The sequence below is a fragment of the Aspergillus puulaauensis genome, chromosome 3 (genome assembly GCF_016861865.1).
Source record: "Aspergillus puulaauensis MK2 DNA, chromosome 3, nearly complete sequence".
NCBI lineage: Eukaryota > Fungi > Ascomycota > Eurotiomycetes > Eurotiales > Aspergillaceae > Aspergillus > Aspergillus puulaauensis.
In genome coordinates this window covers 1,264,903-1,280,069 of record NC_054859.1, presented here as the reverse complement: position 1 = coordinate 1,280,069, position 15,167 = coordinate 1,264,903, and the positions used below count along the sequence as shown (strand labels likewise).

General features: G+C 49.3%; 6 protein-coding genes across 6 annotated transcripts; 3 read left to right on the top strand and 3 right to left on the bottom strand.

Annotated features, from left to right (window-relative positions):
* Positions 1 to 249: 249 nt before the first annotated feature.
* On the top strand, positions 250 to 1,822 carry APUU_30512A (epoxide hydrolase family protein; the record flags this gene model as incomplete). The annotated part of the gene is made up of 8 exons (XM_041701614.1): positions 250 to 470; positions 519 to 652; positions 703 to 975; positions 1,037 to 1,045; positions 1,099 to 1,288; positions 1,340 to 1,460; positions 1,517 to 1,675; positions 1,727 to 1,822. The coding sequence occupies 8 exons, from the start codon at positions 250 to 252 to the stop codon at positions 1,820 to 1,822; spliced, it is 1,203 nt and encodes a 400-aa protein (XP_041554481.1).
* Positions 1,823 to 2,066: 244 nt separating this feature from the next.
* Positions 2,067 to 3,482, top strand: APUU_30511A (uncharacterized protein; the record flags this gene model as incomplete). The annotated part of the gene is made up of 2 exons (XM_041701613.1): positions 2,067 to 2,281; positions 2,372 to 3,482. The coding sequence occupies 2 exons, from the start codon at positions 2,067 to 2,069 to the stop codon at positions 3,480 to 3,482; spliced, it is 1,326 nt and encodes a 441-aa protein (XP_041554480.1).
* Positions 3,483 to 3,605: 123 nt separating this feature from the next.
* rpnL (proteasome regulatory particle lid subunit rpnL) lies at positions 3,606 to 4,518 on the bottom strand (the record flags this gene model as incomplete). The annotated part of the gene is made up of 2 exons (XM_041701612.1): positions 3,606 to 3,884; positions 3,961 to 4,518. The coding sequence occupies 2 exons, from the start codon at positions 4,516 to 4,518 to the stop codon at positions 3,606 to 3,608; spliced, it is 837 nt and encodes a 278-aa protein (XP_041554479.1).
* A 412-nt stretch (positions 4,519 to 4,930) lies between these two features.
* Positions 4,931 to 6,397, bottom strand: APUU_30509S (glycosyltransferase family 31 protein; the record flags this gene model as incomplete). Its single annotated transcript, XM_041701611.1, has 1 exon — positions 4,931 to 6,397. One exon carries the CDS (start codon positions 6,395 to 6,397, stop codon positions 4,931 to 4,933), a length of 1,467 nt encoding a protein of 488 aa, XP_041554478.1.
* A 1,129-nt stretch (positions 6,398 to 7,526) lies between these two features.
* SED4 (S53 family peptidase) lies at positions 7,527 to 9,368 on the bottom strand (the record flags this gene model as incomplete). The annotated part of the gene is made up of 2 exons (XM_041701610.1): positions 7,527 to 7,806; positions 7,858 to 9,368. 2 exons carry the CDS (start codon positions 9,366 to 9,368, stop codon positions 7,527 to 7,529), a joined length of 1,791 nt encoding a protein of 596 aa, XP_041554477.1.
* A 2,081-nt stretch (positions 9,369 to 11,449) lies between these two features.
* Positions 11,450 to 14,695, top strand: APUU_30507A (uncharacterized protein; the record flags this gene model as incomplete). Its single annotated transcript, XM_041701609.1, has 5 exons — positions 11,450 to 12,070; positions 12,128 to 12,790; positions 12,868 to 13,542; positions 13,597 to 14,052; positions 14,108 to 14,695. The coding sequence occupies 5 exons, from the start codon at positions 11,450 to 11,452 to the stop codon at positions 14,693 to 14,695; spliced, it is 3,003 nt and encodes a 1,000-aa protein (XP_041554476.1).
* Between the last annotated feature and the right edge of the window lie 472 nt (positions 14,696 to 15,167).

The window sequence follows — 15,167 nt, the reverse complement described above, 5'->3', positions numbered from 1 at the left end:
CAGACCAACTGTATTCAATAGCAACAGTGTCGATCTTCGACCTCTCCCCAGGCAGACGCGACTGTTGGATAGGCAGCAATAGCAAGGTGACGACAATGGGCAGATCTAGAGCTCATCAAGGACACTGGGAGATTTAGCATTAATAATACACTTACAAGCTCACCGTCTAACTATATAAAGCGGGTCCTGATATACCCCTCAACGCAATCAGAGACCAGCCCCAGAAAACAACATCGTCCCTACTTCAAGATGACCGCTTCGTTTACCAAGCTTCCTTCTGCCGCGTCGATTAGCCCGTCGCCATTTCACATTGCGATTTCGGACGAGCAACTTTCCGACTTCAAGACTCTAGTGAAGCTCTCCAAGATTGCCCCGCAGACTTACGAGAACCTTCAGACAGACGGCCGGTATGGAGTCACCCACGAGTGGATGTCTACGATGAAGGCCGAGTGGTTGAACAAATTTGACTGGTATTTGAACCAGCATGCTTTATAGCTGTCTGGCACTGACCATCGCAGGCGATCAATTGAAAAGCGTGCCAATAGCTTCCCCCAGTATACCACGGAAATCGAGGGCTTGACCATCCATTTCGCAGCCCTGTTCTCTGAAAAACCAGATGCGGTACCCATTGTACTGCTTCACGGATGGCCTGGTAAAGCGTGTCAACTACATATCTGACCATGATCTGATGCAATTTCACAGGGAGCTACTTCGAGTTCCTTCCAATGCTTCAATTGTTCAAGGACGAGTACACCCCTAGTACTCTACCGTACCACTTGATTGTTCCGTCGCTACCTGGATATGCCTTTTCCTCCGGGCCTCCGCTCGACAAGAACTTCACCAATGATGATTCTGCTCGCATAATCGACCAGCTGATGAAAGGCCTGGGTTTTGTTAGCGGATACGTATCTCAGGGCGGCGATATCGGAAGCAGAGTTGCAAGACTACTAGGTGTTCACTACGACAGCTGTAAAGGTGAGTCTCCGATCAGTACCTTGAGCCTTGAGCTTCAAATTGCAAGTGCTGACTCTGCTAGCTGTTCACTGTAAGTTTAGACTTTCGAATTTCATTTCTACATAGCTTACCATAGGTTTTAAGTGAACTTTTGTCCGTTGACGTCTCGGCCCGAGGGCGTATCTGATGAGGGTCTGAGCGACCTTGAGAAGCGCGGACTAGAGCGGTTTAACTGCTTTCTGCACTCCGGCAAAGCATACGCCGAAGAGCATGGTACCAGGCCAGCTACAATCGGACATGTTTTAGCTTCCAGCCCATTGGCATTGCTTGCTTGGTAAGCTCGTATATCATTCACGAAAGGGCCCCATCTGATCAAGATATATAGGGTTGGGGAGAAGTATCTCGAATGGCCAGATGCCCCTCTGTCAAAAGAAGCCATTCTAGAACTAATTACCCTTTACTGGTTTACTGAATCGTTCCCAAGAGCCATATACCCTTATCGCGAGGTAAACCCCTCTATGCAGATACCACTGAAAGTGCAAGTTGCTGATCATAGCTACAGTCTAACCCGGTACCTCGCTCAGCCCCATTAGCTATGACAAAGGAGCTCTATCTACATAAGCCCCTGGGGTTCTCGTACTTCCCTCAGGAGCTAATGCCGGTTCCTAAGTCTTGGATTGAGAAAACTGGGAATTTGGTATATTTCAACCAACACACAGAGGTAAGCACTTCGTATATTACTGTGGTTTGACCTAAAGCTCATATTTACTAGGGTGGGCATTTCGCGGCTTTTGAGCGGCCCAAGGAGTTGAAAGAAGATTTGGCGGAGTTTTTGTCCAAAGCTTGGCCTGGCTTTGCATCGAAGTAAATAACCAAGTGACAAAGTTATAATGTCTGGAAATACAAACAATGTAGTTCAAGAAGTTGGGTTCTTGTTATAGATGCGGCCTGCCAAGACTCCGCAATTGTAAATCTCAGACCACAACATGAACCAAATTATATTTCTGCAACTCTGGTCTCACAATATCATTTAAATAAACAATCGTCTTATCCCATCAAATAAACTTCAAATTAGACAAAGGCACCATCCAACCTCATCGAACCGACTAAAAATGCCGCCCCAACACCCCTCTTCAACGACGACAACCTACCTCGATCAACCCCCCAGCTGCCTCCAATTCTGCCCAGCATCCCAAAATAACTTTGTAGTCGGCACATACCTCCTTTCCGAAACCAAATCCACAGAAGAAGATGGTACAGAAACCATCCAGCAATCAAAAACCGGCTCCTTGCAGCTCTGGCATCTGGATCCAGCAACTGATACATTGTACGTACTACCTCAGCTCCATCCAACCCCACAAGATATGGCACGGATGTCAAAGTGTAATGCGCAAATCTCGCTAATAAACATCATCAGATCCCAAAAATCGCGGCACGCCCTGGATGCGGCAGTGTTTGACCTTCAGTTCCACCCACGCCACCCCAACATCCTCGCCATTGCAACAAGCGATGCATCTGTCTCTCTATTCGCCGTCTCCGAGACTGGATTCACGCTTCTCTGGACCAAGAACGTCCACGAGGACCCATCTATCCCCGCGCTGTTCCTGGCATGGTTGCCAGAGAATTGGCTGGATCCCTCAGGTTCTGCTGCGGCCAAGGACGGGTTTGCGGTAACGTTTAGTGATGGGCGGACGGGTGTTTTTGGGGTTGACCCCACTGGTATTAATGCTACTAACAAGGTCGATGGGGACGAACAGGTTATGGAGCTTGGAAACTTCGAAGCGAGGCAGCCTATTGAGATTTGGTTTGTTGCTGCTGCGTCGTATCCGAGTCTGGAAACTCTGAACACGGAGCGAGACTCGGACTGGACGTACACGCCGTATCTATTCACTGGGAATGACTTCGGCTCATTACACACGCGGCGATTCCCGGATACTAGAAAACCTCAAGCCCAAACACAAACGGGCGAAAAGGAAGATCAGGATGAGGAGAACGATACTGAAGACACCCCGCTGCCCTCTCTACTTCTCAACGCGGACGACAAAGCTCGTCACCATACGGCCGGCGTAACTTCCATCCTCCCCTTACCAATTCCGCTCTCACATCCTCTCACGAATGGCGAGCCGTTGTTACTTACGGGTAGTTACGATGAGAATCTCCGGGTATACCACGCTACGAGAGGAGGGGTTGTCCTTGCGGAGGCTGGGCTGGGCGGGGGTGTTTGGCGGCTGCAGCTTCTGAGCAGTACGAGGACTGAAACTGCAAAGTCGGCTCCCCAGAGAGGGGAGAAATGGACGTTTTTGGTTCTTGCTAGTTGTATGCATGGCGGGACGAGGGTTGTGCGCGTTGTGGTTGGAGGAGAGGAGGCTGCGGCTGGTATTGAGGTGTTGGTGGAGTTTACGGAACATGAGAGTATGAACTATGCGTCGGATGTTTGGAGACCGCATGATCAGGCTACTGGAGAGCTGCGGGTTGTGTCGAGCAGTTTCTACGATAGGAGGGTTTGTATATGGAAGGTTCGGATGTAGATAACGAAGTGACAAAGTCCGTGTGGTAGGACAAGATAAGTTAATTATAAACGCTCTAAGATTCATGATGCAGCATATACCATCTGGTCGACTAGCACACCGAGACAAGGGTAAATGGTAAATCTAAACAATCGTCTCCAACTCCCGAGCGTATCCAATTGCATTCTCGATGATCGCGCCGCTGGCCACAAGGATATCCTTCTCCGAGCGCGTCGCCGCCTCCGGCTCAACAGGGAAGTATATCCGGCCGTCGCGGAGGGTCCATCCGCGCTGCTGGGCGAACTCCATAACAGCACCTTCGGACTCAAGGAAGAGGAGGTTCTTGGCGTTGGATATCGGGAGCGACGGGTAAGCTTTCTCGGAGCAGTCTGCGATTTCGCTGCGGATGGTTCCAACGAGCACCTAGAACAGAAAGTCAGCCAACCACACCAAATTTAAAGTGGCCGAAAAAAACACAAATAACGGGGGGAAAACATACATTCGAAAACAGAGCAAAATCCTCCGAAGGGACCCTCTCAGAGTTCGTTTCCCGCCACACCTTATCATAGCTCCCCTCCATCAAATTTCTCTCCAGATCAACCGGGTACTTGATATAAGGATCATCCTCAACCGACTTCTCCTTCAAACTCGCCTCTTCAACCAGTCCCTCGAGCACTGTATGGAAGCTTGTGCCATCGCCGGAGCTCAGCAGAAGCAAAAGATATAGACCCGTGATTTTGCTGCGTTGGCTGGACTTCGCGTCAATCTTCTTCCCACTTGAAGAGTCCCGCTCCAGATCGTAAAATGGCTGTAGCTGCTGATAGTATCGGGTGAAAGAGTGAGCGTCGGTCTGTCGGATGGCGCCGATGGCTCCGAGCTCGAGGATCTCACGTGCGAGGACGAGGAGGTCGGGGGATGTGGAGGGAGTCGGGATGAGGGCGTTTTGTAGCAGGAGGGTGCGTTTTGCGCGGCTGAGGAGGTCGTTGGCTTTGTCGAATTGCTTCCGGTTTACGGCGTTGTTGAGCTCGGTGACGAGCGATTTTAGTTCTTTGGCCATAGTGTTGGGAAACAGAGAGATATGCGGAGAATAGTAGAGTGAGATAAAGCCAAGCTTGAAGCGATGAGAAGACTTGGGAAAGATTTGTGAGAGGACGGGTGTTGATGGGTTGAGAGCTTTGGTGGTTGACGTTGTCCGCAGGAGCTTGACTTCGGCCTTCCAACAGCTTCGCCGCATGTCTTGGCAACAGGGGTCACGTGTATAAAGCCGCCCTCAGCCAAGAACAGGCTTACTCTATACGTACTAGTTATGATTTGGATCGCTAGGTATTGGAGGTTTAGGGCATTTAAACTATTTCTTCATACCGAGGATCATCAAACGTCAACATTGGGTTGCTAAAATATCACAACACTGGACGTGATCTGTTTTCGTAACACCATCATACATGCGGGAAAAAATTATGTACATTAAGTTAGTATATCCGCTCTATGCTTGGCTCCGGCCATTCCACCTCATTACAGTCATGATCGGTTTTGAACTTCTGGATCTTGTTCACATCCCAGCCTGCTACTGAATGCACACCTTCAGCCATGTCGGACTTGCTTGGCGGCGCAGGAACTCCAAAGTTGATGATAATCGACATACGGCACCGCTTCCGGTAGTGGGTGAATTGGAAGCACTCCGGGTGCTTTTGGCATGCTTCTTTGCAGGAGTCGAACGATTCGTGGGCTTCTTCTGTGGGTGCATCAAAGGCATCCAATTCGACGTTATTCCAGTCATTACGGACGGGGGTAGATGCAAAATCGAAGAAATCGACGAGATCGCGGTATAAGATCGGGCGCTGCTGCTGTTCTGGCCCTCTTTCCTGACACCACTTTTGTTCCCAGTCCCAGAGTTCTCTCGCGGCGATATAGTCGCTCTTATGGAAGCTGATGGCGGGCTGACACCAATAAGCTTTACTTAAAGGTGTTTTATGCAGGGGGTGGGGGTTGAACATTGGCCACTGCCCTTGTATCTTGACGCCTTCCTGAAACGAAACATAGCCCAGGACTGAATCTCCGCAGCAGTCATCTCGGACTAGGTCCTGGTACTTATTGATCAAAAGTCGGGATGTGAAATCGCCAGCACCGCTTCCCCCCCGACTTCCCTGCAGTAGCTTCTCTATCGCAGTGACAGAGAGTACTATTCCAGATCCACCGTAGACAAAAAATGTAGGCCGTGACCCAAAATGTGATTCCCACCGTCTGCCCGGGCTGGGTGATCCAATATATACAGGATCAGCCCAGTCGAAGCGTTCCAGAAGTTGTACCATGTTTTCCCAAAGCACCGTTGTGTCCGTCTCCGTAAACACATACCACTTCGCATTCGGGTTCTGGGCATAGGCATATTCAACCATGGCGAGGAACTTATATCGGTCCAGGTTCCGCGCCGCCTGATTAGGCTGCAGTCCCGTGTTCCAATAGTAATAAGATTCTCGCTGATGCTGGTAAATCTGTCGGTCCCCCTCCGATAGAATGTGGATGACATCCGCCAGCACGTCGTGGGCATAGAATGGGCCAAGCGTCTGGCTTATATCGGATACCACTAAAAGGTTCGGTATACATGACGTTGAACCGTTGACGTGCGAGGTCATCACCCTGTCGGTCTCGGCTGCCCCGATTTTCAAAACCACTTGGATCTCATCTTCTGCGAAGGCAGCAGCGGGGAATGTCCGGCAAACCGGTGCAGAAAGGTCTCCGTTTTGTTCGACTCCATTTCCTTGTTGAGCTTGGTCCAACTTGTACAACGGACCAGGGCGAAGTGTTTTCGGCGGCGGCTCGTTTAACCGAGTGTGAATATGAAGGACTGATTGGCATGCAATAAAAACTAACCCACCAATAAGCAACGCTTGAGATAGTAATCGGAGTGGCCGAGGGAACGATGCCCTCGCGGGGGACATTGCTGAGGGCGAAGGAGTCAAATAATTCAGGTGGCAATGGTCACAAGAATCATCGAAAGATAGTGATTTTTTAGGGGTAAAGGAAAGAGTTTGTCGAGCTTATGAGTGATGATGTGTGAAGTAACAGGCTTGACAGGAGTGACGGGTTCCAGAAGACAGATTAAATTCAACACATGGAGAGTCCAAGGTTCTAATAACTTCACTGTCCCACACGACGGTAGGCTGTTTCAACTTTCACTGTTAAGGCACCAGGACTTCAGGGAGTGGTGGTACGGGAAGCAGTGGAGCATGCGCCATGGGATCATAGGTGCACCTACAAATGACGACTTTGTGGATTTAGGACATTCACCAGAACCAGAAAGTTTGATAGATATGATGTCGGGCGCTTCGATGTCAACCCACGGTCAATCGACCCACAGATCCCAAAGACGTGGCAGATCGAAGAATATTGCAGACCCAGAGAAGCCAACAGTGACAAACTCAAAAACTGAGCCCTGACACAGCTTGTCACCGACCTGCAGTAAGGAAGGGCATAATGGATGGATCCTGGATGAGAAATGGGCTTTGCAGACCACACAACAATCCATGAGTCCATGACACAATATGTGAAGGTTCCACGTTCCTTCCTGCCTTGATTGGTTGGAAAGCACGAAGCTTGCCCGGAGTCAAAATAGTGAAAAATCCCGGCACTCCACTATCTGCACTTCTGCGGTGCCCTGGTGGAGTCTTGTATAACTTGATCTTCAGAACGGGACGGGCGATATTTCCGGCGCCAGACCCCTAAACTCGTAAACAGTTCTCGCCCTGCATTCGCGGTCAAACAGGGTGTATCCCGCTGGATATCAATATTGAAACAGACTACGGAGTGCAACCCTGTACAACAAGAGGCTGCTATCCGGACGTCCTCTTGTGGGGTGAAGTGGTTGCCAGCAGAAAGTGTTTAATCGAATTTTTCTCTTTCTTTTTTTCTCAAAACAGCTGGGGTATGTGGTTATAACGTTATATTGCAAGGCGACTAGAGGTAGCTATTTCGGTCTAGTTTACTATATCGTTAGAAGACAGGATGACGAACGCAGACCACCAAATATGTTTATTGCAGCTAAATTATCTACAATCACCATTTACTAAATCACAGCTCTCTTGCTACTTTCACCAGGGTATTGTAAAAAGGAGTGCCCAATCCCGTGGCAGGATCCCACCCAGTTGTTGCGTTCCAAGTAGCATAACCATCTGCACTTCCGATGTTCGAGTTCACACAACCAGCCGAGCGTCCATCAACGATATCAGTAAAGCCAGTTTGGTTCAGAGAGTAGAGCCAGGGGTTAAGAAAGCCGAGTCTTGGGTTGCCGTCCTTCAATCTTTCTGCGTTGAGTCGCGACACGATTGCTGCAAACGTGGGTGCAGACGCGCTAAGATTTCCAATTAGCAAACAGTCGACAGGCTGATGAGGTGCGACATACCTGGTGCCTCCAATTTCATACGTCTTGTCATGGTCGACAATAATATAGTTGACCGCTTGTGCAGCAACGTCAGGGATTCCTCTTCCTTCAGGGTTATACAGTCCCTCCCATTTCTTGCCAAGTTTTTCCAAATAACTACCAACACTTGCGTCTTGATAAGCCGGGCGCTTGAATCGGTCTGAGAAACCCCCTCCGGAGAAGTCAACGGCTATCTCAGGGTCGGTCTTATATGTCCCACCGACTGAGGTGACGAAAGGGCATGAGGCGGGAAATATGGGTTGGAATCTTGTCCTGTTGGTACCATCGTTTGTCAAGCATGAGCCACCAACGCCGTCATCACCACTACTGAAGAGAACGGAGACACCACGCGCACCAAGCTGGGCGAATAGATGGCAGGACGCTTCGGAGTAGGACTCGGGAACGCTCTGCTCCGTCTCACCATATGAGGTCGACAGAACTGCAGGAAGCTCGTCGTCCGAGAGATCGAGTAGATAGTGGAGTTGTTCGAGGTATGGCTCATTGGTAGACTCGCTTTCTCCTGACTCGCCAGCCTCCGGGATGAATGGGCCGCGACCTCCCGTGGTATAGTAGGTTGTTAACGGGTTGTATGCAAGCGCTACCGCGTATTGAACATCCAAGCTGGCCTCGGTACTACCAATAGATGAGTTCTGAAGGTTAAGACCTCCGTTGATGGTCTCGACGGTGAAGTTGGCGTCTGTCCTGTTCTGCGCGAACATGCCCATGAACTTGTGGAAATCGCTGTAGCGTGCATACTGATCCAAGTAGCCGGATATACCGAGCCGGTTGCGAGGATCAGGCTTGGATTCCGTGTCATAGAGGCCATATAACTCGCGGAGACAACCAGGAGTCACTTGGCTCGAGCAGTTCACTGGCGGCTCACGATGTGACGATGAAGGAGTCATAGAAATTGGCCTGAAGGTTGGGTGTATCACCTGTGCATTAGGCTGTTCAAAATGAGTTGTCGGCTGGATTGTCTGAATATATGGGCGCATTTCTCGTGGTACCGAGTAATCGAGTGTCCTGATCGTATTTCTACGAGTTTCTCGGTGGGTATACCTATAGAACCTGGTCTTCATCAACGACTCCGCTTGGGATACGGGCATCGTAACTTCGACCCAGTTCCCACGGATCTTCATGGACTCCTTGAGTATATTTTCCGAATCTAGCCAAGATAGAACCTGCTCCATTGTGTAATCTGAAGGGCGAACGAAATCCCTGACCTCATCACGTTTCATATGCTGACCATAATTGGGGTGGCCGGGCGTCGACATATCAAGTACCGTCTGTTCGAATTCGGCAGCCTTCTCCGGACGAACTGCTATGTGAAACTTCATCATCTTTGACGGGGGTGCTGCGGGCCCCTTTAGCCAGCCAACTGGTACGTTTTGGAGTTTCTCGACGGCGACATAGCTAGCATCGCCAGCCACGGCGGAAATGAAACATGAGGCAACGAGGGGAATTACCCTGGTGAGAACGGAGAAGGAAACCATGAGGAACTCTGAAGCGGCAAAGAGAGCAATAAATAGGTAAAATCTCGATACCAAGGTAGCGCAGCAAAGGAGAGCCGCGTTTTTTGTATTGCAATTGAACCACCCGGTCCAAGGGGCACTTCACCTCTAGCACGTTCCTGAGCTGTCTGGGCGGTTATGTATAAAAACAGAAAGATATAATGCTTGCTCACCAGAGGGATAGAGATCAAATTAGACTGGTCTGGAGCTTAGAGGTGTACTTCAAGGAACCACAAGATCAATAATCGAGGGAGGACTTCCAAAGCTCATCCCTAACCGTCGTTCAGTCAGGACTGAGTGTAGGATTCGCGTCAAGGTGAGCCAGAATTTATTTGCTCACATAACAGCCAGCTTGAGAAGGAATGCAACAGGTTTATGGCATGGCTGTCCTTCTTGTAATCCATGAGCATCGGCTCAAATGATAATGGAACTCGGCACTTGAAGTAATCCATGGCCAATGGTACGAATATCCACGCCAGCAAACATCGTGATGATCAAGCCCAAACCATGGAATTGATGAGAATCCCCTGGGGGTGTTTCCAGCATCATTGGACTGAACCTGCATTCTTCACGTCTCTTTGTTGTTTTTTATTGAGGGAAAATGTATTGATGCCTCGATGGAGTAAGGGAGTGGAGAAGGAGAACCAATCAAACGCGGGGCCTCTCCGAGGCTGCTCCAATTTTATTCTGAACAAAGTGTGGCGCTAACCATATTTGCCGGGCTCTCAACAGGTTGCGACACACCAGAGCTTGAACATTTCCTTCCTAAGCTTCTTCTGGGGACCGAGTTGTATTAATGCTACGTATTAGAACTGACTTAAATCCGTTATCTTCACGAGGGCTCAAAATACCAACAACGTTGTTGTGCAAGCATTTAGGAGTTCGGGAGATTTGGACGACCTACGACCAATACAAACGACTCATTGCCGAGTTAACCGTTTGCTCGGTATAATAGTCCCGGTGAAGACAACAAGATAGGTATCCTTCGAGCGGTTTGCGAAGAATCTATATGGTCATTACATGGTCAGATGTACCTAGGCACCGATCTAGCAAGTAAAACGTTGCCAGTTTTCTGAAACAGGATCGCCCTAGAACAAACCTGTACTACTAAGTGGTGATGATGACGAGACGAGAGTCGGGATAAGTTACTTACCCTAAAGGAAGCAGTGATTGGCCGTATGATTGAAATGAACCTGACAATATCAAGACAATACAATGCTTACGAATCAATGGAGTTTGGCAGAGACTTTGTGTTGTCACGGAATAAGTTACTGCCCTCGAGACTGTTGAAGAGGAAGAGGAACCACCAGATCCGATCTATATACGAGGCCCATCCATCTAATTGTTTCGGATCCCCACATAGTGTTCACCGTGGATCAACTCCCCGCACCTTAGCCAGGAACTAACCAGACTAGCCCTATCCATAGGTATTAGTCGCTTTGTGATGCCTGCGACAAACAATGCTAAGCCGGGCCATTCGACCTGTATCATGCCCGATCTTGGCGACAGACTCGGTGGAATTATAACAAAGAAAGACAGTGAATTTGCCTCGCCTCGCCATCCCTTGAAATCCCTTCCTTCGCAGTCGGCTCCACCGTCGACTGCCGGCTTGCAGCCTCCCAGCCTGGACCTCTGAGCTTATGAGGGATTAGGCTGGCGATCATGGCGCTTTTGTTTTCCTGGCGGTTATCCGTCGGGCTGATCTTCGTGCCAATCGCAGGCCAGACGCAGCAGACTCGGGTAAGACAAGACACGCAGGCCTGCATCAGCTGAAAGCACTATCCAATGCTTTGCAGCGCCGCCTGCCAAATAATCGGGCGCTGAGGCCGACTGTTTCCCCCTCGCAATCCGCCCGGCCCAGAGCATCTTTTTTCCCTCCACTCTCCTCCGAAAAGCTTCATCGAACCGATCTTATTGCCGTATGATTTATCCCATCGCTGACTGTCCTGTTTACTGTTTCTGTTTCATGGGTCGTGCCCTGCTGTCTCCGACGTAAAGGGGCATTGTATGCACTCGCATTGTTCTTTTGGTCGCAGCCCCCAGCTGTCACGTCCGTCACCTCCATGTCACATCCGCTCGTGGCTGCGGTGTGGGAACAGCTGGACCGCCGGGATCTCGAGAATATCCTCCACGAAATTATCGGAGAGCACGCAGCAAGTCTTGCTTTGAGCTCGGGACAACATGACCGTGTCTCGACGATAGAATCCCTAACAGAGTCCGTGCTATGGATACAGACCCTCTTCAATAGGCAACGGACACAGCTCCAGGGCCTGGCCACCCCGCAAGACTGCCATCCCTACTACGCGAATCGTTTAATTTCATCGGATATCATCTTCTCGACGCTGATGTACCTGGCCAAGGTCAAAACGGACCTTTTCCCTTGCTCAAAACCAACTGCTTCCGAGCTTTTGCGGTACCGACATCTCATGGGGCACACTTTCCTCGTGGGGATACGGCTTCTCATTCTGCGTGGCGATGCTATGACTTCAGAGACGAAATTTAGGCTTGAAAGGGCGATGCGGTCGGCATGGGAACATCCTGACCTGTCACCGTCAGAAAGCTTCCTGATTAACGATTTGCTCCCAAAGGCGATTGCCAGTATTGGATCTCAAGATCTGTTTCACGCGCAGCAATCACTCCTCACCTCGAGCAAGGCCTACATTCCTGTTTTCTCTTCTAGAATTGTATATCTTCCGACTCCATTTCTTACCAATCCCTCACAGTGACTGATATATTCATAGTATCCCTTCCCCGGCACACCGGACACTCTCGTGACAGACCTCTTGACTGCACTCATGGGAAAGAAAGACGATCAACTGACATCTTTCTGTCTCCTCTTCGATCTTCTGTGGGCAGCTGAATCCGCCCTTATTCAGTATTACATGGACCGCCGCCGAATTTCTCAAGAACAGGGATACACCAGTGATGCTGCATTTGAAGTCGACGAGGCCTTCCATCAGACTCAGGATAACCGGAAAAAACTAGCGAGGACTATTTTGGCGGCCTTTGACGATGAATTTAACACACCATCTCTGCAAGTTCTAGCGACTGTTATAATGAGCCAAACTGCCGGTGAACAGGCCCCTTTACAGACCAGAAGGATTAGAGATTCATGGAATCAAAGTGCGCCGTTACGAGAGTCCACGGATTCGGCCCTCGGAATGATGGTCAGATGGCTTATCAACCGCAGGGTTCAAATGTGGGACTGCAACGAAGAATCAGCAGCCTTCTCTCATGACTATCAACAACATTTGGCGAATTGGCTGCAGCTATCACCTTTCCCGGCCAAGACTAGAAAGGGAAATGCCAGTGCCGTGTACGTCGTTAACTGTCCTGCAGTCCATCCAGTTCCCAAGCCCTTGTTAGAGGAACAACTGAGAAGCTCTGACAGAAAAGCGTATGAAGTAGGAAATTTACGCCTTTCAACCTGTTTTCCCAATAACTATTGCGCTCTTGGCTAACTGTTTAAAAGCAATTACAGGAAAAGTCCCAATTTCTCACAATAGATACACTGTGTCCATTATGCCCCGGAAGGGTCAAGATACAGCACGCCCGAATGATCGAACCGCTTGAGCAGGTGTCGGATGCTCTAAATTTTGCCAACTCTGAAAGTGGTGGACGCTATTCATTCCCAAACTCAGTATCCAGGCATACGGCATCCCGTTCGAGCTCAAGAACCAATTCTACGGATCGGTTGTCGCGTATGGATTCCCTTGAGGCTCTGAGAAGCCCCGTGTCACCAATTTCACAGAGCCTATCCTTTTTTAAACTATCAGGCAAAGGCCACTCGCCTACCATGCCTGATACCACAAACATATTCATGACGCGTCCTAGAACAGGCCAACCGCAAGAGAAGCAGTTGATCAGATCTTTATCAAAAGATCTCAAGAGTGTGACGCTTTCTCTAACGGGGAGTACCTCACTATTTAGGAGAAACTCATCGAAAGGGCACCACCTTCCTCGGCAGACCAAATTTTGCTTTTCGACATCAGGACAGTCTCTCCTACTCTGGGAGCCAGCCAGCAGCTATGTGATGCGTTTTGAAATCAACACCATGGATGGCATAAAGGCTAGATGCCACCGGTACGATGTAACCGGAGTGCAACATGCCGCAGCGGGGCATCAATTATGTGCTATTATTGCTTCTGCAGCAGAGGTAGTATATGTTCACTCGTGACCTCCGATCCGTACCTTACTGACTTGTAACTAGCATTACGAGCTCCTGATATTCCGAAACAAAAGCGCTATTCCTGAAGCATACCTGACTATTGAGACGCCCCACCCATATTCGCCCGTTAGCTGCATGGTTATGTCTCGTGATGATCGATATGTGGCCTTTACCCTCAAAGACCATGTTCGAGTATATGAGATTGGCGCTTTTGGCATCCGTCAGGTTCTACTGGGTGGTAAAACAGACTATTATGCCATTGACAATACTACCAGAGAACCACATCTCAATGGCAATCATAAGGTGGAGACAACCGGTCAAGATAAAAGGAGCACAGAAGAAGTTATTGCCACAAGGCTGCAGTTCTCCATCGATGGCCGACGCTTCATTGTCGCGACACACCTCGGGAACCAATACGCTTATGTTGATATATGGAATTGTATTGAACAAGAATGGAAGCTGGAGCCAGGTGGCTCGAAATATTTTAAGCTCCCACCTGTACGTGATACACCAAATCCTAACGCCGGAGTAGCAGACCGCTAACAGCCTCTAGTGGACAAGCGATGATGGAGATCTTACCTGCGTTTTCTATGACAGTTTTAACGAAACTATTGTTCTCACAGCGTTCATCGGGAGAGAATATCCAATATCATATTCTCTTTCCGGTGACAAATTTACCAGTGACCCGGTTAGCCCCAGGATTGTACACGCTGCCCAATCGCCTTCAGGCTCACGCTTTGTTATGGCAAACGGTATGAAGCAGATGTATCTGTGCGACGCAACCGCTAGCGGGTCCCTCATCCCAACGAAAATGAAGAAGGCCATATCTAAAATAAACCCTTCAGCCTTTCGGCCAGACCAGTTGGCATTTTCATTCCCTGGTGAAAACGAGGTGTTTGCATTCTGGGCGAAGGAGGGTAAGCTGATGCTCAGAACGATCAGTTTGCACACCGGCGGCGAGGCCGTCAGCGATTATGACCTACGGCCAGAATTCGACCGACTGATAGCCGAACGTCCACTTATTACTGACTTCCACAGGCCGCGTCACCAGCCATCATCACTGTCACGGCAGGTTGATTCGGAAATAGAAGGGCTTCAGTCCATCCCTAGGCCGAATCTCCCGGAATTACCGGCCATCTAGAAGCCCGTTTTTAGCATGAACCGGATTTCTGTCCATCACATGTATATAGTTCGTCCATAAAATAGAGCTCTGCCTCAGCAAGTAATAATACAGAATGTTGCAGCTCCCTCTCCAGTCCACCACCTGGTGGATTGGATTGGAAAAAGTGACATCCTTCCTAAACTGGCTAGACTATATATTGTCACGGCCAATAGATACACCGGGGCCGAGATCTGATGATCAACCGACGTCATCCATATTGTTCCACGCAGCATGCCACTGTAGAAGTATTTTCTACTAGAGATGCGGAAACATTACTGGAGGTAAGTATTATTCAGGGCTTAGAGGAATTGGTGTGTTTTGTTTGCCCGTTATCTCTTCTTGTACTACACTCCTGGCGGTTCTACTATGTGTTGTTGATGATCTTCCCCGCCATCTTTTGTATTCAAAGGTTGACCTTTTTTTCTTTGACATTTTTCACTTTTGGCTAACA